Source organism: Lagopus muta, chromosome 23, assembly GCF_023343835.1.
Source record: "Lagopus muta isolate bLagMut1 chromosome 23, bLagMut1 primary, whole genome shotgun sequence".
NCBI lineage: Eukaryota > Metazoa > Chordata > Aves > Galliformes > Phasianidae > Lagopus > Lagopus muta.
This window is the reverse complement of record NC_064455.1, coordinates 2,460,406-2,482,604: the sequence shown is the minus strand read 5'-3', so window position 1 is coordinate 2,482,604 and position 22,199 is coordinate 2,460,406. Positions and strand designations below refer to the sequence as shown.

General features: G+C 59.0%; 2 protein-coding genes across 2 annotated transcripts; both read left to right on the top strand.

Moving 5' to 3' along the window:
- The first annotated feature begins 98 nt into the window (after positions 1-98).
- Positions 99-6,184, top strand: TCEA3 (transcription elongation factor A3). The gene is made up of 14 exons (XM_048969147.1): positions 99-553; positions 1,963-2,025; positions 2,116-2,221; positions 2,345-2,510; positions 2,627-2,695; positions 2,839-2,907; positions 2,996-3,070; positions 3,258-3,335; positions 3,420-3,574; positions 3,978-4,039; positions 4,534-4,683; positions 5,163-5,309; positions 5,401-5,472; positions 5,697-6,184. The coding sequence occupies exons 1-14, from the start codon at positions 485-487 to the stop codon at positions 5,703-5,705; spliced, it is 1,290 nt and encodes a 429-aa protein (XP_048825104.1). The 5' UTR covers positions 99-484; the 3' UTR covers positions 5,706-6,184.
- A 6,743-nt stretch (positions 6,185-12,927) lies between these two features.
- OPRD1 (opioid receptor delta 1) lies at positions 12,928-20,744 on the top strand. The gene is made up of 3 exons (XM_048969164.1): positions 12,928-13,202; positions 16,454-16,803; positions 17,404-20,744. Exons 1-3 carry the CDS (start codon positions 12,985-12,987, stop codon positions 17,934-17,936), a joined length of 1,101 nt encoding a protein of 366 aa, XP_048825121.1. The 5' UTR covers positions 12,928-12,984; the 3' UTR covers positions 17,937-20,744.
- Positions 20,745-22,199: the final 1,455 nt, after the last annotated feature.

Here is a 22,199-nt window from a genome sequence, read left to right as displayed (position 1 = left end):
GCAGCGCTGCCACGGGCTGAAGTCCAGGCGCTCTGCACCGCGCAATGTTTGCAGCAAGTTGCATCAAGCCTGCGTGGCTCCGGGCGGCACAGAGGCCACGTCCCAGCACCCTCCCAACGCCAACCCTGTGCTCCAGCACCTCCTGGAGCCCCCTGAACCTCCCGGCCCCAAAGGGCGCAGCGTCCCCATCGCATCGCCTCCCCCAGCACGGCAATCTTTGTCCCGCTTTGCTCTGGGCTATATTTAGCCCTGCCCCGTGCTATTTCGCTTGCCTGGCAGGAGTTTGTAACTGGTCGGGGCAGCCACACCTCCTTTCTGCTTTCCTCCCTTGCTTTCCTTCCTTCTCTTTTCCCCTTTTCCTCTCCTTGCTCCGCTCCGTGCCGCTGCCCCATGCCCGCTGCGCCCACCTCGCACCCGCACCGCGGCCACCAGCTGCAATTTGCTCCTGCAACCACCAAAGCCTGGAACGTTGTGAGCTCCCAGCATGGGGCCTGCTGAAGAGCTGGTCCGGATTGCCAAGAAATTGGATAAGATGGTGGCCAGGAAGAGCACGGTAAGGCAGGGGAGTGCAAGGTTTGCACAAGCGTGCAGCCCTTGTGCGTATTGCAACGGTGTTTGCGCAGGTGTGCAATATTTGCACCTTTGTGCCTGTTTGCACGTGGGTGCAAGATTTGCTTGTCTTGCCTATTGGGACACGTGTGCAATCTCTGCAGGCTTGTGCGAGCGTGTTTGGAGGGTGCAGCAAAGCTTGGGATGAGGAAGGGAGGAAAAGCACAGGTTTCCCCAAGGCGGGGTGGGAGGAGGAGGAGGAGGGAGCTTTGCTCTGCCTCTGCTGCTGTTGCTCACAGCACAGGGAGTGCTGAGCACCCCAGGGCGCTGGCCCAGCACAAGCCTGTGGACCTGGAGCAGGCATCCATGGGTGCACCCCATTGCTTGAGGTCATGGGGATGGGGTGTTGGGGGGGTGGGGGTCCTGGGTGAGGACTGGTGGCTCTGAGCACCCCTTGGTGTGGGAGCAGTGTGGGTGACAGGTGCTTGGAGCCCAGCCACCAGCACCCAGAGTGGGTTAGGGCTGGCACCGCGAGCTCAGCAGTGTGCAAAGAACTGAACAGGGGGTGGGAGCAGCACCCCAAGTGCAGCTGTGCCTTTTGTAACCATGCAAAGGGAGGAGGCTCCCCTGCAGCCCTGGGGTTTGGTGCCATGACCCAGCCGTGCTCCCTGTGCACCAGGTGAGGACCCAGCGGTGATCCGGTTCCATGGGGGGGGAGGAATGGAGGAGAGCCTAGCCCTCAAGGTTAATATTTGACTGTTCCAACCGGACTTTGCCCTGGCAAGGCACAGGCTGCCCTGTGAGGCTCATGGCAGTGCCATCCCCACAAACCCTGTGCTTTTGGGGATGCTAAAAATGCAACAACTCAGACTCCTTGGCAGCCACGTGGGCAGTTTGCTCTTCCTTTTGCAATTACCCTTCTCTGCAGTTTTCCTTGCTGGAAATGACCCCAGTGCTCACAGGTGACCCTGCCCAGCCTCACGCTGTGGTTTCAGCCCCCCAGCCTTCCTGCTTTAGCCCACTTTGGGGACAGGACGGAGCTGGAGGACAGCATGAGGATGTCCCCTGAGCCGGGAGCTCTGAGCAGTACAACTCTGCCATGCTACCTGCACCCTCCATCTGTTCCTGCAGCTCTAAAAATAGCAGGGAGGAAGATGACTCCAAGCAGAGCCATGCTGGGATATATATAACCCCACAGGCACCGTGTGCCCGAGGGCCAGGCTGGGAACCTGCTGCCATGTGGCCCTTGGGGATGCACTGCTATCCCCAGCCTTTCCCATGGGTGCAGGTTTGGGTTTGATGGGAGCGTTGCTGGTGGTGGACATGCAGTCCCAGTCACTCCAGGCACCCCTTCGGTGTCTCCACTTTGATGGTAGGTCCTCTATGGGTCTTGTGTTCCTTCCCCTGCCGTAGGAAGGGGCTCTGGACCTGCTCAAGTCTCTCACCGGTTACACCATGACCATCCAGCTGCTGCAGGTGAGAGGGGCCGGGGGATCCTGGAGGGATGGTGGCGCTCATCCCAGCACTGCCACCTGGGGAAGGTGACCCTAGAATGTCCATCCCCAGACCACGCGCATCGGGGTGGCCGTCAACTCGGTGCGGAAGCACTGCTCGGATGAAGAGGTGGTGGCCTCTGCCAAGATTCTCATCAAGAACTGGAAGAGACTGCTGGGTGAGAGGGGCAGAAAGCCCCCCCAAAATGCCCGTAGTGGGATCTTGGTGCCCCCAGCCCCACATCCCACACTGGGGTGAGGTTTGGTGTGTGCTGTGCCTGTGACCCCCACTCCATCCCCAGAGTCCTCTGCCCCCCCAAAGAAGGAGAAGGACGCAGATGGGGAGAAGGAGAAGAAGGAGAAAGAGAAGAGGTTGGATGTCCCCAGTCCCAGTGAAGGGGTGAACTCCCAGCCAGCAAAGCACCCCAAGAACCCGACCGAGAAGCACAGAGAGAAGCACAAGGAGAGGTGTGGGGTTCAGTGCATGGTGCAGTGCCACAGAACCAGGATTTCCCTTTCCTTGTGCCAAAGTGGGGGCTGTTCTGGGGCTGTTTGCTGAGCCACCCCACTCTCTCTGTCTGCAGGAAGCCCAGCAAGTCCAGCTCCCACGCAGCCCCCACAAAGGGCCACCCCTCTGACCCCAACCCAGAGAGGTACCTACCAACCTCCCCCTGATTGCTGGGCACTCTGGGGGGGCTGTGGAGCACTTTGCTGATGGGGCTGGGCAGGACCTGGTGACACGGGGTGCCGGGAGCTGAGAGCATCTCCCAATTTCCTTTTGTGCTTTGCCTTGAAGGGAGCCCAGCGCCGGGCGGAGCCCCACTGCACCCTCGAAGAAATCACCTCTGGATGGCAAGAAGGAGAGGTGGGGGCCCTGGGTTGGGCTGGGGGGGACTCCAGACCCACCACTCGGTCCCTATTGCTGTGCACTGACACTGGGCTGCTCCTGCCAGGAGGGACTCTGCCGACTCGCGGTCCTCAGCCGCATCCTCCTCTTCCTCCCCGCAGAAGAGACCCTCAGGAGAGAGGTACAGAGGGGGCACCCCCAGCTCTGCATCTCCCAGAGATGGGCTCAGGGATGGGCGCTGTGGTGGTGGTGGCTGCCGGTGCCAACCTCCCCACGCCTGGCACTGCTGGGGGTGCTCTGACCATGGGACAGGTTTGCACGCCCCGTTGCTGGTGTTACCGCTGCCGTCCCCCCCATGTCACCCCCAGGAGACCCTCAGTGGGTGCCAACCCCTCGCCAGCTTCCAACAGCTCCCGGCGCAGCTCCAGTGACAGCAATGGAGACAGGTAGGACCCATCTGTCCCCCCATCCAGAGGCTGCTGTGCCCCCCAAGCTGTGCGGGATCCCAAAACCTCCCCATGCCTCCACAGAGCCAACAGCAGCAAGGGCAAAGCGGAGACACCACGGACCCCCAGCAGCCCCTCCTTCTCACCCAGCATCTGCCTCCTGCCCCCCTGTTACCTGACTGGGGACTCTGTGAGGGACAAATGCATTGAGATGCTGACGGCCGCGCTGCGCATGGATGGTGAGTGGGATGGGGGGTGAGGGGTGTTTGGCCCCACAGGGGAGGAAAAGGAAATGCGGGGGGTCTTGGTGAGGGATCTGGATGTGGTCATTGGAAGGGGTTAAGTTTTTGGAAGGACAAAGTCTTGGGCAGAGCCCCCGATAAGTTTCCATTGAGTTTCCATTGACTTTCCCACTGTGTGTCCCATTGGGTACCTGCTGGGTGCCCTATTGTGTGTCCCATTTTGTGTCCCATTGGGTGCCTCCCTGGGTGCCCCGTTGGGTGCCCCATTGGGTGCCCCATTGAGTTTCCCATTGAGTTTCCACTGGAGGTTCCCCATTGGCTGCTTTGTTGGAGCTCTGTGGGTGCAGGATGAGGCCCTTCTGCTTCCAACCCCATCGTCACCCCTCTCCTCTTCCTGCAGATGACTACAAGGAGTTCGGTGTCAACTGTGAGAAGATGGCATCCGAGATAGAAGACCATATCCTTTGTGGTCCCCGGGCTGCTGCTGCTGCTGCGGGGTCCTGGGGTGGGGGACGGACAATGTGGTGGAAACAGGGACAGGAATGGAGACAGGGACGAGGACATGGTGTGAGGAGCGCTGCCAAGGCCTGCCTGGCCCCGCTGCCTGCAGAGGGAGCCCGGAGCCCGTACTAAAGGCTGATGCTGAGCATCCCCAGCCTGCTCCATCCCATATGATCCCACCCTGGTGCTGCACGTCCCAAATCCCTCTGCTTGGGGACCTGTCTTTCTCCTTAGGGAATGAAATAAGCGCCCCTTCCCAAGCCCAAGGCATCCTTACTGCTGTTGGGTGCCGGGTTCTGGTCCAGTGCAGCACTGGGCTGTTCCATTCTACTGGGACAGGGCCACCTACTGATCACCCCCAACCTCATGCTTTGGGGTCTCCCCCTCGGCCACAATCAACCCCAGAGGCCATTCCTCCTTCAGAAATTCGCTTCCCTTGACTGGCCCCACATATCTTCCAGGAGTTGAAGAGCACGGACATGAAGTATCGCAACCGGGTGCGGAGCAGGATCAGCAACCTGAAGGACCCCAAGAACCCCAACCTGCGGAGGAACGTGCTGTGCGGGGCCATCGCGCCCGCCCTCATTGCCCGTATGACCGCCGAGGTGCACAGAGCTGTAGGGTTGAGGATGGGGTGCTCGATCCCCTGGGTGGGTTTGAGTCCTTTAGCAAGCGCAGAGCCTGGGATCGGGTTGGATATTAGGAAAAACCCAACGGCGGTGCACTGGAATAGGATGCTCAGGGAGGTGGTGGGGTCACTCTGGAGGTGTTCAAGAGCTGTGGAGACGTGGCAGTTGGGGGCATGGGTTCACAGAATCACAGAATTGTAGGGGTTGGAAGGGACCTCCAGAGATCATCGAGTCCAACCCCCCTTGGTTGGGTTGGTTGGGTTGGACTTGGTCATCTTGGAGGTCTTTTCCAACCCGAATGCTTCTACGAGTGGCCACAGTGGGGACGGACTGACGGTTGGACTTTATGACCTTAGAGGTCTTCTCTGATGGCCCTCAGAGGAGGATGAAGGCCTACGGGGGTTGGCACCCATGGGTGGTGCCCAAAAGGTGCTGACCTGGTCCCCTTATGTCAGGAGATGGCCAGCGATGAGCTGAAGGAGCTGCGCAATGCCATGACCCAGGAGGCCATCCGTGAGCACCAGATGGCCAAAACGGGCGGCACCGTCACCGACCTCTTCCAGTGCGGCAAGTGCAAGAAGAAGAACTGCACCTACAACCAGGTGAGCCCTGAGGCTCCTCACACCCAGGGAAACCCAGAGATTTAGGGGAATCATCAACGTCTGCTGACACGGCTGCCTGCTCCCTCTCCAGGTGCAGACACGCAGTGCTGATGAGCCCATGACGACGTTCGTGCTGTGCAATGAATGTGGGAACCGCTGGAAGGTGCGTAATGGGCTGGAAGGGGGGCTCAGCATCCCCCCAAAACCTCCCCTGTCTCATTTTAGGATGCTGGTCCCCCTCGTTGCCCCCAAACCCCATTGTGGGCAGTGATGTGGTGCGGCCACTGTGTGCTCACAGGACCCCAAAGTGGGGGTGGCAGGGCCCCCCCAGCACCTCCCAGCAATGGGACCGGCTGCCCCCAACCCTGGGCTCTGCTTCCTTTGCAGTTCTGCTGATGACGCCCAGTGGGGCTGGAGGGGACGCGACCTGGATGGGACGTGGTGACAGAACATTGGGGTGGAAATGAGAAGCAATGGGGTGGCCCCAGCCCCTCCCCCCCCCCCCCCCCCCCACTCCCCATCCCATTGCACTGCGTTCCCTAGAGCCTCCCACTGGTTTGCTCGGGAAGAACCCAATGAGTTTGAGCCTTTTGTACTGGGAACCTGGATTGGTGTGGTTTGGTTTGGGGGCAGAAGGGATGCTGCCCCATGGATGTAGGGCTGGGAAAGGGCCCCAAGCCCTTCCTTCCCCTTGTCCTATGGAGTGCAATGGGAGGACATGGAGGTTGCTGCATCCCTCTGCTCCGTGCCACATGGACTGTCCAGCCTGCACCTTGGGAAAGAAGAAAGGATGGGAGGAGAAGAGCGGAAAGAAAGACTCCAGCTATGGCAATAAAAGCATGAGCTGTCTCTAGCACCGAGTGCTTTCTGAAGGGAAAATCAGTGCCCGTGCCTCAGTTTCCTCCAGTTGCTCCTCTGCCATGGGGAGGAGGTGACGTGGGATTTAGCTCTGCATTGGGTTTGCATGGCCAGGGGTGGGGGGTCTCCATGGGCAGAGTGTTTGGGGGAGGGGAAGCACATCCCCAAAGGCTCAAGGATATTTATTGCCAGATTTGGATGCTATTACTCTGTTCTCCTGCACCTTGGTGGTTCTGAGAGGAGCCATGAACCTTCACAGCCCTGGGAAAACACCTTGGGCATTGGTACTTGTTAGCATACCGAGGTCATTAGCGAGCCCAGAAGGCAATTAGTTCCACTTGTGAAATGTGGCTGCAATTAAGGAATACGGCGGATGAATAAAATATCGGTGCAACCTAAGAAAGGTCCAATCCATAGCAGGGAAAGCAAAGCCCCAGCACCCACCTGTGTCTGTCTGTCCCAAAGCAACGTGAGCGTATGTCCTGCCAGCACCAGGAGGTTGGGAACAGGTGATGGATTTATTGCTCTGCTCAGAATTCCTGTGCAGGGCTGTAAATAGCCACGGGCAGCTGCTGTGGGAGCTGAAGGGTGCAGGGGTGTCATTGGGCAGGGGGCAGTGAGAATCCCTCTGGCCACGTGCAGGGGTTGACGTGGGCTCTGGGCAGCTCTAGGGGTTGAGCCTCCAACCCATCCCATGGGGAGGCTGTGCACACCTGCGTGTGCTGGAAAACCCAGTGCCCAACTGTGGGTTTCCAAAGCAATGGCATTTGGGATCTGATGTTCGGGGTCTGTGTCACCCCCTGAGGCCGTGCAGGTGACATTTCCAGGGCTGTGCCCACACAGCTGGCAGCCCCCTCACCTGCTCAGCGTCCCCCTCCTGCTCAGGAGGTGACTAAAATGTGTTGAATTCCCCCTCAGGGCTGCACCTGCAACATCTCACTGCTATGTACATCGAGGCCCTGTGCCTCCCAAAAAGCACTTCTACAGCATCTCTCTCTCCTCCCTCCCTCCATCCCTCCCTCCCTCCCTCCCTCCCTCCATCCCTCCATCCATCCCTCCATCCATCCCTCCATCCATCCTCCATCCATCCATCCATCCATCCATCCATCCATCCATCCATCCATCCATCCATCCTCCATCCATCCATCCATCCATCCATCCATCCCTCCATCCCTCCATCCATCCATCCCTCCATCCATCCATCCCTCCATCCATCCATCCATCCATCCATCCATCCATCCATCCATCCATCCATCCATCCATCCATCCATCCCCCTATTTATCTCTGCATCCCTTTACTCATCCCTCCGCTCATCCACCCACCTATCGTCCACCCACCCCTCCATCCCCCAACATCCCTCCACCCATCTCTCCACCCCTCCACCCCTCCATTCCCCCATCCATCCACCATCCATCCCGGCAGTGATGCTGCCCTTCTCTCCCACTCCTCCATCCTTTTTTCCCCCCCCCCAGTCTTGACAAAAATAAGCAAATAACCAAATAAATAAATAAATAAAATCAGTGCTGGCAGTTCGTTGGTTTCCATGACAACCCCATTTCCTGGTCCTTTCCCCTGCGGTCCCCAAGGCTCTGCAGTGATGGGTGCCCATCCACGGGCTCGGAGCAGAGGAGGGGAAATCCATTCTGTGGGATTCTTGGGGATGAGGTGAAGCCGTGGGGGCTGCGTTGGGTCTGGGTGTCCCTGCTGCCCCCAGGGATGCCCCCCACCCCCCTTTTGGCTTTTCACCCCTTTGTCTGGATGGGTCGTGCTTTGATTTGCAGCTTGAGGCTGTGGACTCAGCACGGCCATAGGGCTGCATTGATGCACGCTGCCACGTTGGGCGCTGTGGGGGTTTAGGAGGGAGTGAGGAGCTGGGGGCGGCTCTGAGCGGGGGGGTTGCACGCTGCGCAGTGCGGGGACACAGCTGCTGTTTACCCACACCTCCATCAGCAGTTTTTTCTCTGTCCTTAAAGGCCGGGAGGCTCTGACTTCGGGGGATGCACGACGTGAAGAGCAGACCGCAAAGCGCCCATCCCCGATCCCAATGCAGCCACGCTCCTCGTCCTCCCGACGAGATTTCCTCCACCTGGAGCTCGCAGGCAAATCATTTCCACACAGCATCCCCTCTTGCGCCCCCCTCCTCCCCCTTCTCCCCATCCCCGTGCTGCACTGCCAGAGAATGGGATTCACACCTCTGGATGGGGACAACAGCACTGCGCCCATCTTTGCAGCACATGATGTCCCTTCTTTGCTCCTGTTTGGAAATCAGGGGGAAAAAAAATAATCAGTTTGTCACCTGCAACCTTTGTGAGGCGCCGGCGGCAGCGGGCTGAGCAGCAGGGATGCCATCCTGCAGTGCCACCCCCCACCCCTCCCTGGATGATAAAATGCATCTGCTGAGATAACCCCGACCCGGAGCTTCGCTTGGAAGGGTGAAACATTGCATGGAAAATTACAGGATTTACGGGGTGACAGAAGGTTTGCTTTCCCAAAAGCAGACCCTGTGTGGTGATTCCCCTGCTTTGCTGACTCCACACAGCCTCCCCAAAATCTCAGCTTCGGCTCTGCCCCCAAATCCACAAAGCAGCCACCCCCTGTTAGGTTAACCCCCATCCCTGAGCTCTGCATAGGGGTTAGGCGACCTAAATAATGATGGGGGAAAGATTGCAGCAGCGTTGGCTTCCCCACCTGACGCTGTGCTCCTCCCCACCAGGAGCTCTCAGGCACTCAGCAATCAAGAGCAGCAGATTGATCTGTGGTGATCTCATGAAGCACCAGGCAGCTTGAGGGAGCTGTGTGTGCCCCCATTTATTTACTGGGGTTTGCCCTGCTCTGGGCTGAGGGCTCACCCTGATGTCCAGTCCCTCTGCATCCCATCCGTGCCATGCACACAAAGGGAAAGGATTTGTGCTGCACAAGGGAAACGTTTGTGTGTTTTCCAGCCTGCCCGCATTGCCCCCAAAGCAGCATCTCAGCACGCCTTGGCCATGCACAGCCAGCACAGCACGGCCCACGCTGACCCTACAGCTTTGTTTTGCTCCCTCTGCACCTCGACTCCATTCCCCCGAGCTCCGGATGAGCCCCGACGCGGGGCTGCACCGCCCAGCACCCACCCTGCCTTCCAAACCCGGCTCAGAAACAGCTCGTCCTGCAGCAAACCCGTTACCCGCAGCAGCTCCGAGTCTGGCAGGGTCAGCAAGCGCCAAGGATGCAAACGTTAATTAATTGCACTCTGCAAAGCAGCCTGGCCGTGCAGGGTGCGTAATTAGGGAGCGAACCACAGAGGGCTGTGGAGCTGAGCTCCTGCTTTTGGGGGGGGGGGGGGGGGGGGGGCTGGTTTGCGGCCCCAGTGTCACCTGCTGGGCCGGCACCACCTCGCTGCCCTCCACCTGGCAGCAGGACGTGGCATTTCCCGAGGGCAGAGCGATGAGTGCGTGCGGAGCGGAACTGCTGGCGAAGGGCGATGCGGAGCCGCGGAGCCTCGGGGGGAATCGTGCGCTGATGCTCTTACAGCGCTGCTGCCGCCGCCGTGACTCATCCCGGCCCGCCGAGGATGCGCTTGGATACGGAGGAAAGGAGAAGCACCAGGAGAGAGAATAAACGCTCTGCTCAGAAGGCACCTCCGCTATGGAGAGGGAAAAAAGTCCCCCTGCCGACTGCCCGTGGCTCCAGCCCCATGGCCACGTGCTGCCAGCCCTGGCCACGTCCCCCAGTGCCACCAGCCCTCCTCCAGGCACAGACGCACCGCCCCACAGCGGCATCCAGAGCCTGAGCCCCCTGTGTGAAGGCTCTTCCCAGTGCCCACCCTGCAGTCTGCCCCGGTGCAAGTGGAGGCCCTTCCAAGTGATGGGTTGGTAGAACTGTGCTGCACCCATGGGCACAGCTCTGCACCTACATCTGTGGGTACTGCTCCTGCATCGAGGGGTTTCGCCCCTACATCTATGGATACAAATCCTACATCCGTGGGTACCACCCCTACATCCCTAGGTATCGCTCTTACACCTATAGATACCACTCCTGCACCCATGGGTGCAGCTCTTACATCTATGGGAATCACCCCTACATCTATGGGCATCACTCCTGCATCCGTGGGTATCATTCCTACATCTACAGGCACCACTCCTGCATCTATGGGTACAGCTCCTATACCTATGGGTACCACCCCTGAATCTGTGGGTGCTGCTCCTGCATCACTGGGTGCCACTCCTGCATTGCATCCATTCACCTGCCCACGTTTTGCTGCACATTGGTCATGCAACCTCAGAGCCATGGAATGGGTTGGGCTGGTAGGAACCCAGCTGCCTTTCTGCAGGAGGAAGGGCTGAAAAAAAATGATGAAAACCCTTGAATCAGCATCATTGCAGCTAAGCCCGTGGGTTCCCATGGCTCACCCGTGCTGCTGGGTGCATTGGAGCTACAAGAAGGGCTTTGCACATCCAACACAGCCTCCCCAAACCGCTGCTGCTGTTAAAGCCAGCCAGGACTGCGGGTGCTCCACATTTCTGCCCAAACTCAACTCACAGCCAAACACTCCCATGCTCTGACTTCCCCTTCTCCCCAAGCCAACCCCACCGGCGCAGGGAGAACAGCTGCAAGCACATGAATAAGTAAAGGGGAGAGCCTGGAGTGTGGGGTGGAAAATGGGATGGGAACAGAGCGCAGCTCGACGGGGGAGCAGTGGGGATGGATCTGGGTTAGTGCTGACCTGAATTCCCCACATCAAAGCCCACATCCCTTCCTTCCCCGGGGGAGGTGGGTGCGTGGGCTGAGGCTGCGGGGACCGAGGAGCCACAGCTGAGCATCCTCGTGTCTGGGCATCGGGGTGGGGGGCAAAAAGAAAAAGGGAATGCTTTGTATGCCTTCCCCTGTGAGCAGGAGAGGGGTGAAGCCGGGGGTCTGACAGGTCCCCCATGCTGGGGGGCAACGCACGGACATACAGCCTGTGTGCAGCCGAAGGGAGGCAGACACACAGCTGTGGTGATGGCCTTTGGAAGCTGTGCCTCTGTCCCCCCCCCCCTTGGACGTCTCGCTGCCCGATGACTCACTGCATGTGAATGCTGCAACGCATGGAAGCAGCGCAGGGGGGGGGAGCAGCTCCCCAAATCCGGGCAGCCTCTGCCAGTGTGCAATCAGAGCTCCATTGTCAGCCTGATGGGGGGGGAAGGGGGGTGTGAAAATACCAAAATAAGCGACAATCAGAGAAAAACAAATCTCCCATAGGGACCGATGGGTGCGCAGTGCTGGCGGTGCCCTGCACCCTTCCCTGCTACGGGGCCAGGCACGATGTTGGGAGGGGGGGGGGGGGGGTTTGATACCCCCACTCTGAAGCAACCACCTTCATTTCAGGCTGATTCTTAGGTGTTTTTCACGGGGATGGGCTGTAGGCAGAACCACCGATGCATCCTGCATTGGGGCAGGGTGGCGATGCCCAGTAGGAGGTGAGAGCACCTCGGGGACACGGGCGGCATCGGTGGCAGCAACGCACCGAGCGGGGGTTCCCCGTGCAACCCCCCGACCCCAAGCAGCACCGGAGGGGTAACGATGCCCAAAGATACCGAGCGAGGCAGGGAAGGAGCTCAGCTGCTTTGGTTTCCCCTGACGCCGGGCTTTGTTCTCTCCCAGCAGCTGCCCCGAGAGGTAGGAGAACACTCGGAGCTGTTGACGTAGGAAAACAAACGGCGGAGCTCAGCCCGTGTTCCTCCTCAAGGCTGAGTGCCGGTGTGGGAAGGGCTCGGCGGCTGCGGAGCTCCTCAATGCCTTTCCTGCAAACCCCAAAGCATCCCGCGAGCTGCGGGTTGTGGGGTGATGTGCTGCTCCCACCCCGGGTCCGACCCACAGCCTGCAGAGCTTTGGGGGGAGCAAATATCCCCACCAAAACGAGCTGCACCCTCAGCTGGGCGGCGTGGGGTGCCTCCATCCCGCTGACCTCTGGGGTTCCTCACACCCCGCGAGAGGAGCACAGGTCCCCCAGCACAACCCGTTGGGTTCTCAGACCTGTTGGAGCACCGATCCCATTTGGAGCCCTGATCCCATTCAGAGCTCTGACATCATTTGGAGCCCCGACCCCACGTGCAGCCCCGTTCCCATTTGGAATCCCGATCCCTTTTGCAGCCCCAGTCCCGTTCAGACCTCCAACACCATTAGAAGCCCTGTTCCCCTGGTCCCATATGGGGCCACCAGCTTCTCTGTGGGGACAGGGGCTGTTTGCCCTCCCCACCCCATTCCTTCTCCTCTCCCACCCCCCTCCTCTCCCCCTCCCCAGCCTTCTTCCAAACAAAAGAAAACCGGATCAGTATCGCAGTTTGCACCGAACCCGATGTCCCCCAGCCCTGCGACCCCCGGGATGTTCGTGGCCCCTCAATGACTTCGGAGGAAGGCAGCAGGGAGTGGGATGGGGCAACAGGGAGCGGGTGTGGGGGCTCTACAGGAAGAGGGGGAGATGCAGCAGGAACCGGGGGCGGTCCGGGAGGGACGAGGTGATGTAGGGAACCGGGATCGGAGGCAGCAGGGCCACGGTGTGGGGGTGCAGCAGGGATCGAGGTGGGGGCGGCAGGGACATGGATGGAGCAGGGACCGGGGGGAGGGGTGGGCTGCGGCAGAGGGCAATAAAGATTCGTGCTGGGAGGGGTCTGGGATGCAGGTAGGGACCAGGAGGGTGCGGGGGGAGGTGGCAGAAGACGGCAGGGCCGCCCCCGGCCCCACGTGGCTCGGAGCACACGGCGGCTCTATAAGGAGACCGCGGGAGGCGGCGGCGCCGGGCGGGAGCGGGACTCGAACCCGCGGCTTTGGGTCTGCGCGGTGCGGGCGCTGCGGGGCATGGAGCTGAACACGGAACTGCCCACGGAGCCGATCGCGGTGTGGGATAACAGCACAGCGTGGGATGCCCTGCCCGGAACCAGCGGCAATGAGACGGGACCGCCGAGAACCAAAAACGCCACTTCCATCCTGATCGCCATCGTCATCACCGCGCTGTACTCGGTGGTGTGCGTGGTGGGGCTGCTGGGCAACGTGTTGGTGATGTACGGCATCGTGCGGTGAGAGCGGGGCTGCGGGAGCGTGTAAAAGGCGTCAGAGTGCGCGGGGTGTGAGAGGGCGATGAGTGCGAGAGCAGCGGGGCTGTGCTGCGCTCGAGGGGACCGCGGGAGCGCGGCTGGGGGCGCGCCGGGTGCGGAGAGCCCCCGGGGGCCCCGAGCTGGGTGTGATGCGGCCACGTGTGAGCACACACGTGTGTGCAAGGCGCGGAGGTGAGAGGGGGTGCAGAGACAGAGCAGCTGTGTGTGTGTGTGTGAAGTGGGGCTGCGGGAGATGGTATCCGGGGGTCCCGTTCCCCTCCCTCCTGCAGGCGCGCTGTAGGATCCACTTGCTGCCCTTCATGGCTGGGTGGGACCACAGAGAGCCGTGCGTGTCCTCCCCCCATCCCTACAGAGAGGGGCAGCTCTGTGGACCGCAGGAGCCCTGCCAGCAGCTGGGGGTTGTGTGGGATTCCCCGTTTTGTCCCGTTTCCCCTCCAATCCCGGCAATTCCATTGCACGGGGTCAGCGGTGTGACCTTCCCACCTGGCTCCCGGGGCCCCCAGAATCGGTGGTGTGAGAAGGAACGGCATGCAAAGCCAATGGCAAAGCTCAGAGGAGGGACAGCATCCCCGTGGAACAAAGGCAGCTCCTTCCCGCAGCCCTGTGCAGGGCGGGGGGCTCAGACACAGCGCCAGCAGGAGTTTTTCACCCACCCGAAGCAGCTGTACAGGTGACCCTGGAGAGAAAAAGAAGCAGAAATCAAGGGGAAGCACGCAGTGAGGGATGCACATGGTCAGCCCCCTCCAGCTGCCTGGAGCAGGGACGGCATTTTGAGATAGAAAAAGCCTGAATGTGCAAACAGCATCCTCGTCAGCAAACTCATACGGTCACCTCATTGCTGCCTGTGCTTAACGAACGCAGCCTGGTGCAGCAGCCAGAGCACAAAGCCATGGTTTCAGGCCCCCCACTCCCTGACCCAGATGCTGTATCTCTGGGGGATGGGAGTGCATTGCCCTCTGAGCCCCTCTGATGGTTCTTGGGGGGCTTCTCTTGGGTTTGTTGCACGAGGTGGGGGCTCAGCCTCGCAAAACTGAAGGTCTCAAAGCTTTTGGCATCTGTGTGCATTCGGCAGAATGCAGGCTAAGGACAGAGCAGTTTGCTATATGGGCGGGTTGCTCTGCATTGGGTAGGATTTACAGGGGGAAATCTGCACAGGATGGGGCTGTCAGTGGGATTGCAAGCACAGTCTGGGTCCAGATCCCTCTGCAGGGGGGTTTGTGGCTGGAGTGCACCAGCAGGGCTTGGGGATATGGGGACCCAGAGATGTGGAAACATGGGGACCCCATTCCCCAGTGTGCTGTGGGTAGTGGTGATGAGCACATACAGGACCCTGTGCACAGCCCAACACCTCCATCCCTCCACCCTGGAGCCCATCCAAGCCAAAACCCAAAGCCCAGAGCAGCCAAAATGGGAGCCCACGTCCAGCACCCAGCCACCATCCAACAGATCACATTGTCTGCAGTGTTTAAGCCCCTCCTTGGAAGCACTGGTGGCACTGGCAGCCCGGAGGGGAGGCTCACCACCCTGGACCCCCCCACTGGGCTGAATCCTTCCCCAAAACCCTCTGGAGGAGGGAGCACATCTGGCAGCAGCTGCAGAAGCGCTTACCCAGCACTGCGCTGCGCAGCCCGAGTCACACGTTTGTCCCCTTTGTGCAAAAAGCAGAGATCAGAGAAGTGTGAACCTACCTGGAATGGCTATTTTTAACCTGGGTGAGCCAAAACAAAAACTGACAGCAAACAGAAATCCTCAGCTTTATGTTTAACCCAGAAGGAGACGTTGCTGAAACTCGCATTCACCGACAGAGCGATGGCACGGGAAAGGGAAACGTCTCAAGGAAATTTCAAATTCACGTTGAGCTTGAAGAGCAAATTCAGATTAGATGTTCTTCCCTCCCCGCCCTCCCCCAGGCGAGGGGCTGCAGCAGGAATGCGCTCACTGCTGTGCAGAGCCCCATTTCTGCAGCTCCATCTCTGACAGCACAAACCTGGGGCTGCATCCCCCCCCCCCCCAGTGGGGTCTGATGGTGGATGGTGGGGAAAGCCAAAGGAAATGGAGCCCCTCCTTGCCCCAATTTGCTCCTTGCATGATGGAGTCATTCTCTAAGGTGAGCCCCAACAGCCCAAGGATCATCTCCCCCCACGTCCCAGAGCCAAATCCGTCATCCACAGTGCAGCACCCTCCCCCAGTTCTCAGCCTGACCCCCTATGGATGCTGCGAGCAGCTTTATCCACGCACAGAGATGCTTTGCTAATCGATTAGGGGGCACCTTAATGAGCTGGGGGCTGCAGAGGATGCTCTGAGGTACGGGGGATACCTGGGAAGGAGCGCATGGAGGGGATGGAGCTGCAGGCACAGTCCTGACCCCAGCACCCCACAAACAACCCGGTGGTCTCCCAGAGCACTGTGACCTTTGGGGACCTTCAGCTCTCAGCACCGGGTCCAGGCACTGCTCCTATCACAATGTGATGAGGACCAGAGGTCAGCAGCAGAGCCAGCGTCCCCATGTCCCTGTGCCATGCGTGGGGCCAGGCTTCCCCAAGGGCTCCCGTGGAGCAGCTCCAGCTGTGCTGATGGTGCTGCTGATGGTGCTGCTGATGGTGCTGCTGATGGTGCTGCTCCCATCTGGCCTCTTTCAGGGGGTAATCGATCCAATTTCTGCAAGGAAACTCGACAGGGAAGCAGGCTGGATAATCACGATTTACTGGGTGGAAAATCAGATAGAGGAGGTTTCAGGAGGTAAAGGACACTGTGCAACTGATTCGGGGAAATGGAGTAAATCGATTTAATTGGAAAAGAGACTGATTTGAAAAGCTCCTCGGAGTTGCTTTGATCTCCAAGTAGAGGCAGGCAGATGAATGAGCGTTGTTTCCCTGGCCAGGTGTGTGGGAGAGGCTCCTTTGGCTTCACCCCACGCAGCAGCACGTCCCCAGCCCTTCCCCAGATGGGCACATAGAATTGTTACAGTTGGAAAAGACCACTAAGAACATCCAGTCCAATCTCAACCCATCCCCCCGTGCCCACTCATAGAATCACAGAGTCATTCAGGTTGGAAAAGACCTCCAAGATCCCCAACCCCGACCCAACCCCCCTCAGTGCCACATTTGCTCAGCAATTCTCCCCACCCCACTCAAATTCGATAGGAAACCAAACCAGGAGGATTTCTGGCTCCCTGAGCGCCCACCAGCCCCCACCTCTGCCCTCCCCTTCAGGTACACCAAGATGAAGACAGCCACCAACATCTACATCTTCAACCTGGCGCTGGCCGACGCGTTGGCCACCAGCACGCTGCCCTTCCAGAGCGCCAAGTACCTGATGGAGACCTGGCCTTTTGGGGAGCTGCTCTGCAAGCTCGTGCTCTCCATCGACTACTACAACATGTTCACCAGCATCTTCACCCTCACCATGATGAGTGTGGACCGTTACGTGGCCGTGTGTCACCCGGTCAAGGCGCTGGATTTCCGCACACCGGCCAAGGCCAAGGTCATCAACGTCTGCATCTGGGTGCTCTCCTCTGTCATCGGGGTGCCCATCATGGTCATGGCAGTCACCAAGTCAAAAGGCAAGTGAGCTTTTGAGGAAAGGTCCCATCTGTGCTTCCTGGGGTGACACTGCTGAGCCACTCGGTCCTGTCCGTGTTTGTGCTCCGTTGGAGGTCATCCCTCCATCACGACCGTGGTGGAAAACCAGCATGGTGCTGTTTTCCATTTTGGTTGCAGAGGTTGGAAACAGTCCCAGGTGTTCACTGCCGGGGTGCAGATCGGGTGCCAACGCCAGGGCTTGGGGTATTGATGGGTATACTGGCCATATAGCGAAATCCCCAGTGAGTCTGCAGCTCCTGTTTGGTGGCTGCTGGGAGAAATCCGGGCATCCTGCAGAAGCAATCAGTTTCAATGGAAGGTGACAGGGGGATGCGCCCAATGCAGGGGTTGGGATGCTGCAAAAGGCTCTGCAGAGAACGATCCCCAGTTTGGTGGCACCTCCTGCATCCCACAGGCACCCCACAGAGCTCCAGGGCAGTCTGCAATGAGATGGCACGTGGGCACGCATCTCCTGGTGGTTTTAGCACGGATGGAGATGCTCTGCCACCACGGAGCAGAAGCATTCAGTTCCCAGCAGACGCTCCATCTGCTCTCCCTTGTTTCCATCCCTCTTCCAGCAGATGGAACAGTGCTGTGCACGCTGCAGTTCCCCGACCCTCCCATCTACTGGGACACGGTGACCAAGATCTGCGTCTTCATCTTCGCCTTCATGGTGCCCATCCTGGTCATCACCATCTGCTATGGGCTGATGATCCTGCGCCTGAAGAGCGTCCGTCTGCTCTCAGGCTCCAAGGAGAAGGACCGCAACCTGCGGCGCATCACCCGCATGGTGCTGGTGGTGGTGGCAGCCTTCATCATCTGCTGGACACCCATCCACATCTTCGTCATCGTCTGGACGCTGGTGGACATCGACAAGAAGAACCCCTACGTGGTGGCCAGCCTGCACTTCTGCATCGCGCTGGGTTACACCAACAGCAGCCTCAACCCCGTCCTCTACGCTTTCCTGGATGAAAACTTCAAGAGGTGTTTCCGCGAGTTCTGCCTGCCCTTCCGAGCTCGTGTGGAGCAGAACAGCTTCTCCAGAGCTCGGAACACCACGCGGGAGCGCGTCTCCACCTGCGCCCCGTCGGACGGCCGCGGCCAGCCGGCATGACTAGGCGTGGGTGAGCAGCGGGGTGCTGGGGACGAGCCGCGCTCAGAGGTCACCCAGGAGACCACCACAGAGCTTTAGCCCTGCTGGGACTCAATGCAGACAGACTGCGGAGAGTTTTCTTTTTGGTGGGGCTCGTTGAGCCATGAGAGGACGCCCACTGCACGCGTAGGGCTTGGGCTGCCTTTCTGCTTATGGAAAACCCATCGGTGAACCATCCAGTAAACCCACTGGTTTACTGGAGACCTCCAAGCCAACTCTGGCCCCAGAGAGGACTTTTGAGTTGATACTACTGCTGCGTTATTGGGATCTCACTGGCAACCCTGCCCACGGGTGCAAAGCTGGCAATGCGGGCACAGCATCCCCAGCCCCACGGCAACGCTGCATTCCTGCATCCCACAGGGCAGCTCCCATCCGTCTGCTGCCAGAGACAGCCAGCCCGAGGAAGATCTCATTACAGAGCAATTGGTGGGGACTCGAGGAGTTTCTCGCAGCGCTAACGCAATTAGGACGGCGCATCCATCTCTCGTCCTCTCCAGCACTGACAGTTTATGCACTCGCAGCCACGCGAGGCAGAGCCCAGCCCAGGGCTGGGGTTTTGTGCTCAGCACCACGCGGATGGAGCCCCGTTCTCCAGCAGCACCTCGATGGGAGCTCATTTGCAGCAGCCATCAGCCCTGGGGCTCTGCACTGCATTACCACCGCTAAACAGGGACAGATGCATCCCTGGTGCCGCTGACCTTCCGTCCCCTCCACCTCCTGCAGCAGCTCTGTGCCCATGAGGGCACACAGCCCACGGAGGATGGGGCTCAGAAGGAGCACTAATGGCTTTTATTGGACAAATTGATGGTGCTGGAGGAAGCAGGCGGGTGCGTGGGTGCACCTGGGGTGCGTGGGCTGGAGGGAGAGGCCGCCTCTTGGCTCTGTTTTCTTTTCCAGTTGCATCAATTGAGCCTAATGAAGGTCATTACCTCTCCACAACGGCCTTACCTTGCTGCAGAGCTGCTGGCGATTGCAGCCTGCCCCTTTGCAAGGCAGAGCTGACGAGGCAATGGAGACCAATTTCTTCTTGGAAGGGCCAAACGGAGCAAAATTTTGGATCACAAATCAAGGATCACTGGGGCACCCTCACAACCTGTCTGCAGTGCATCCCTCCCAGCTGAGCAACGCCTCAGCGCTGCAAAGCTTCGCCTGCTTGTGCCTCCCACTGGGCTGAGCGTCAGCCCCGTGTGGGGTTTGGGGTGTCCTAAAGGGTCGGGATGTGCCTGTATGATTGGGCTGTCTTTGTATGGTTGGGATGCCCCTGTAGGGTTGGGGTGTCCAAGTAGGATTGGGATGTCTCTGTAGGGTTAGAATGTCCCTGTAGGATTGGGGTATTCTACAGGATTGGGATGTCCTGCAGGGTTGGGGTGTCCATGTAGGACTGAGGTGTCATTGCAGGGTTAGAATGCCCCTGTAGGGTTGGGGTGCCCTGTGGGATTGGGATGTCCCTGTAGGGTTGAAGTACCCTGTAGAACTGGGTCTGGTTGGGTTGGGATGTCCTGGTGTGGTTGGGGTGTCCCTGAAGGATTGGGATGTCCCATAGGGTTGGGATGTCTTTGTAGGTTTGGGATGTCCTGTGGGGTCGGAGTGACGCAGGACTGGGATGTCCCTGCAGGGTTGGAATGTCCATATAGGACTGGTGTGCTGCTGAAGTGTTGGAATGTCCCTGCAGAGTTGGAATGTCCCTGTGTGGTTGAGCTGCCCCAGGGCTCTGTGTACTGCAGCACAAGGGACACATGGGGGAGGTGACCCCACCACCACAGCTCCATCCATGAGGCCACAGTGCTGAGGACCATTTCCCACCCTGCAGGGCCCCGCCGCTCTCTCAGCCTGCTGGAAAATGTGCTGCAGTGCCCTTAAAGTGGGTTAAAAGGCTCTTGGTCATTATTTTTTAAACTCACCCACGCTCCAGCAGATGCAGGAGGGGAAAGAGAAAGCAGAGGAAAAACTTAACCCTGCTTCCACTCCAGGCAGGATGCTGACGGGGAGGGCGCTCTGCACGCTTATACATACATTTATACAGATGTACATGGCTCTATCTACAGGCAGACCCCGCGTCCCCATCCCTGTCCCCTCTGCTGTGTCCCAGGGGTGGCACTGCTGCCCCCGCCCTCGTCCCTCGGTGCCATTGCTGTACAGGAGCTGCACCTGCTGGGAAAGAAAAGAGCCGAGAGCTTCCAGCGCCGCTTCCATTCCCCAGAGCCGAAAACGAGATGGGATGCTTTGAGGGGGGGGGGGGGAGATGGGGAGGGTCTGTGCCCCCCCAGGGCCGCCGTACGGGGGATCTGAGCGCACAGCGGCACCGATGGGTCCTTCTGTGCTCATTATTGCAGCGGCACAGCACCCAGCCCGAGTAATCTAAATGCAAATGAGGATTTAGAGCAGGAGCGAATGGAAACGGGCGTCGGAGCCCGCGCTGAACGAGACGTCGGGGTTTTTTTTTCAAGCCTTTATCGCTTTCTGTCACCTCAATGGGGTCAGAGATGGGGAGCAGCAGAACCCGGAGCGCTCCGGGGGTGCTGATGGAGGAGCAGAGGCTGAAGGATGCAGCGATGGCACGGCACTGAACGGTGCTTCCCCACGTGCACCCAGCTCCAGAGAACAGCATCTGCAAATCTGCAACCCGAGGAGACGTTTGCTATTTTTTTTTTTCCTGTTTTGCTAATTAATCCATTAAATAATGAGCCCTCATGCAGCACACTTGATTCCAACGTGTGTGATTGATGACGCGGCCGCTGGGCTCTTTGTCTGCAGCAATGCCATAATTGCATTATTACGCACATGGCCATGACTTCGCCGTGTGGATGCAGAGCTCTCCCACCCCCCACAGCAGCCCAGGCTGCATCCCGGCTCTCAGAGACAATCCTGGCTTCACTTCGAAACCCAAATCGTCGTGAATAATGACTGAGGCTTTCCCTTTTGTCTCCCTTTCTTTTCCCAGCTGCAAACCCTGCACAGCACCAGCGCACGATGGCACAGCCGTGTGCTGGATGCGGTGGCTGCCTTCTCCCCCCGGGTGCCACGCAGGGGGCTCAGGGAGGCGATGCTGGCTGTGCCAAGGCTGAACCCCACGGTGCAATGGATGCACGTTTCTGCCTCTGCCTTTGGGTGCAAGCCCCAGCCGTGCACCAAACCCAGACCCCACGTCTGCTGTAGGGACGGAGAAAGGCTCATCCCCCCTCTATCCTACCCCAGTGCCCGAATTCCTCCTCCTTCATCCCCCCACACAGCAAAGCCATGCTAATGAGACGTTTCCCTTTCCTCAGTTACGCTGTTTTCCTCCACCCTCCCCATCCTTGGAGGCCCATCCTTCCCCAGATCCCGCACGGCATCCCACTGAAGCATCACTCCTGCTCCCAAGACAACGCGAGTTGATTCATCGCCGCTGATAAATTTAAACTCTTTTGTTTGTGCCGTTGTTCTCCACATCCGTGTTTTCCTCTCTTTCTCCATAAAGCCCCCTCACTCTGATGAGCTGCAGGCTCCTCGCTGGCTGGGGACGTTCCCTGCCAGGAACAGGATGGGAAATGCTGGGCTTTGTTCCCAAATGACTGCAGCAGCTCTGGACTTGGGGTCCATGTAGGGCAGTGGCACCAGCCCAATGCTGCATGTGCTGCCATGTGCCCTCAAACAGGGGCCTGGGGTGTCCAAGATGCCGAGCTCAAGCCCTCACCTCTCGTCCTTCCTAAGAACATTTGCCACCTTGTCAAGAGGACAGCACTTCAGAGGCATTATCCTCTTTGGGAGGCATTCACACCACCAAGGAATGCATCAGGAATCCAAACCCAGGTTTATTGGTGATTTAACCCAACCCAACCCCATCCAATCCCAAACCAAATCCCATCCGACCCCATTCCATCCCAACCCCAACCCAAATCCCACCAGACCCCGTTCCAATCCCAATCTCAACCCCAACCTCCTCCCATCCCAACCCAAATTCCATTCAACCCCATCCCAATCCCACCCCCAACCCAAATCCCATCTGATCCCATCCCAATTCCAACCCCAATCTGTCCAGACTCCATCCCATCCCCACCCTAAATCCCAACCCCAATCTCATCCCATCAAACCCAAATCCCATTCAACCCCATCCCAATCTCACCCCCAAACCCATCCTAATCTCCAACCTAAATCTCATTCCATCCCATCCAATCCCATCTGATCCCATCCCAATTCCAACCCCAACCCACCCAGACTCCATCCTATCCCCAACCTAAATTGCAC

What these genes read in the sequence shown, in the direction of transcription:
- OPRD1 (XM_048969164.1), top strand. Translation starts at nt 12,985, where the DNA reads ATGGAGCTGAACACGGAACTGCCCACGGAGCCGATCGCGGTGTGGGAT. An exon ending in GTGATGTACGGCATCGTGCG is followed by an intron (nt 13,203 to 16,453) that starts GTGAGAGCGGGG and finishes CCTCCCCTTCAG; the next exon opens with GTACACCAAGATGAAGACAG. An exon ending in GGCAGTCACCAAGTCAAAAG is followed by an intron (nt 16,804 to 17,403) that starts GCAAGTGAGCTT and finishes CTCTTCCAGCAG; the next exon opens with ATGGAACAGTGCTGTGCACG.
- TCEA3 (XM_048969147.1), top strand. Translation starts at nt 485, where the DNA reads ATGGGGCCTGCTGAAGAGCTGGTCCGGATTGCCAAGAAATTGGATAAG. An exon ending in GGCCGCGCTGCGCATGGATG is followed by an intron (nt 3,575 to 3,977) that starts GTGAGTGGGATG and finishes CTCTTCCTGCAG; the next exon opens with ATGACTACAAGGAGTTCGGT. An exon ending in AGAACTGCACCTACAACCAG is followed by an intron (nt 5,310 to 5,400) that starts GTGAGCCCTGAG and finishes CTCCCTCTCCAG; the next exon opens with GTGCAGACACGCAGTGCTGA.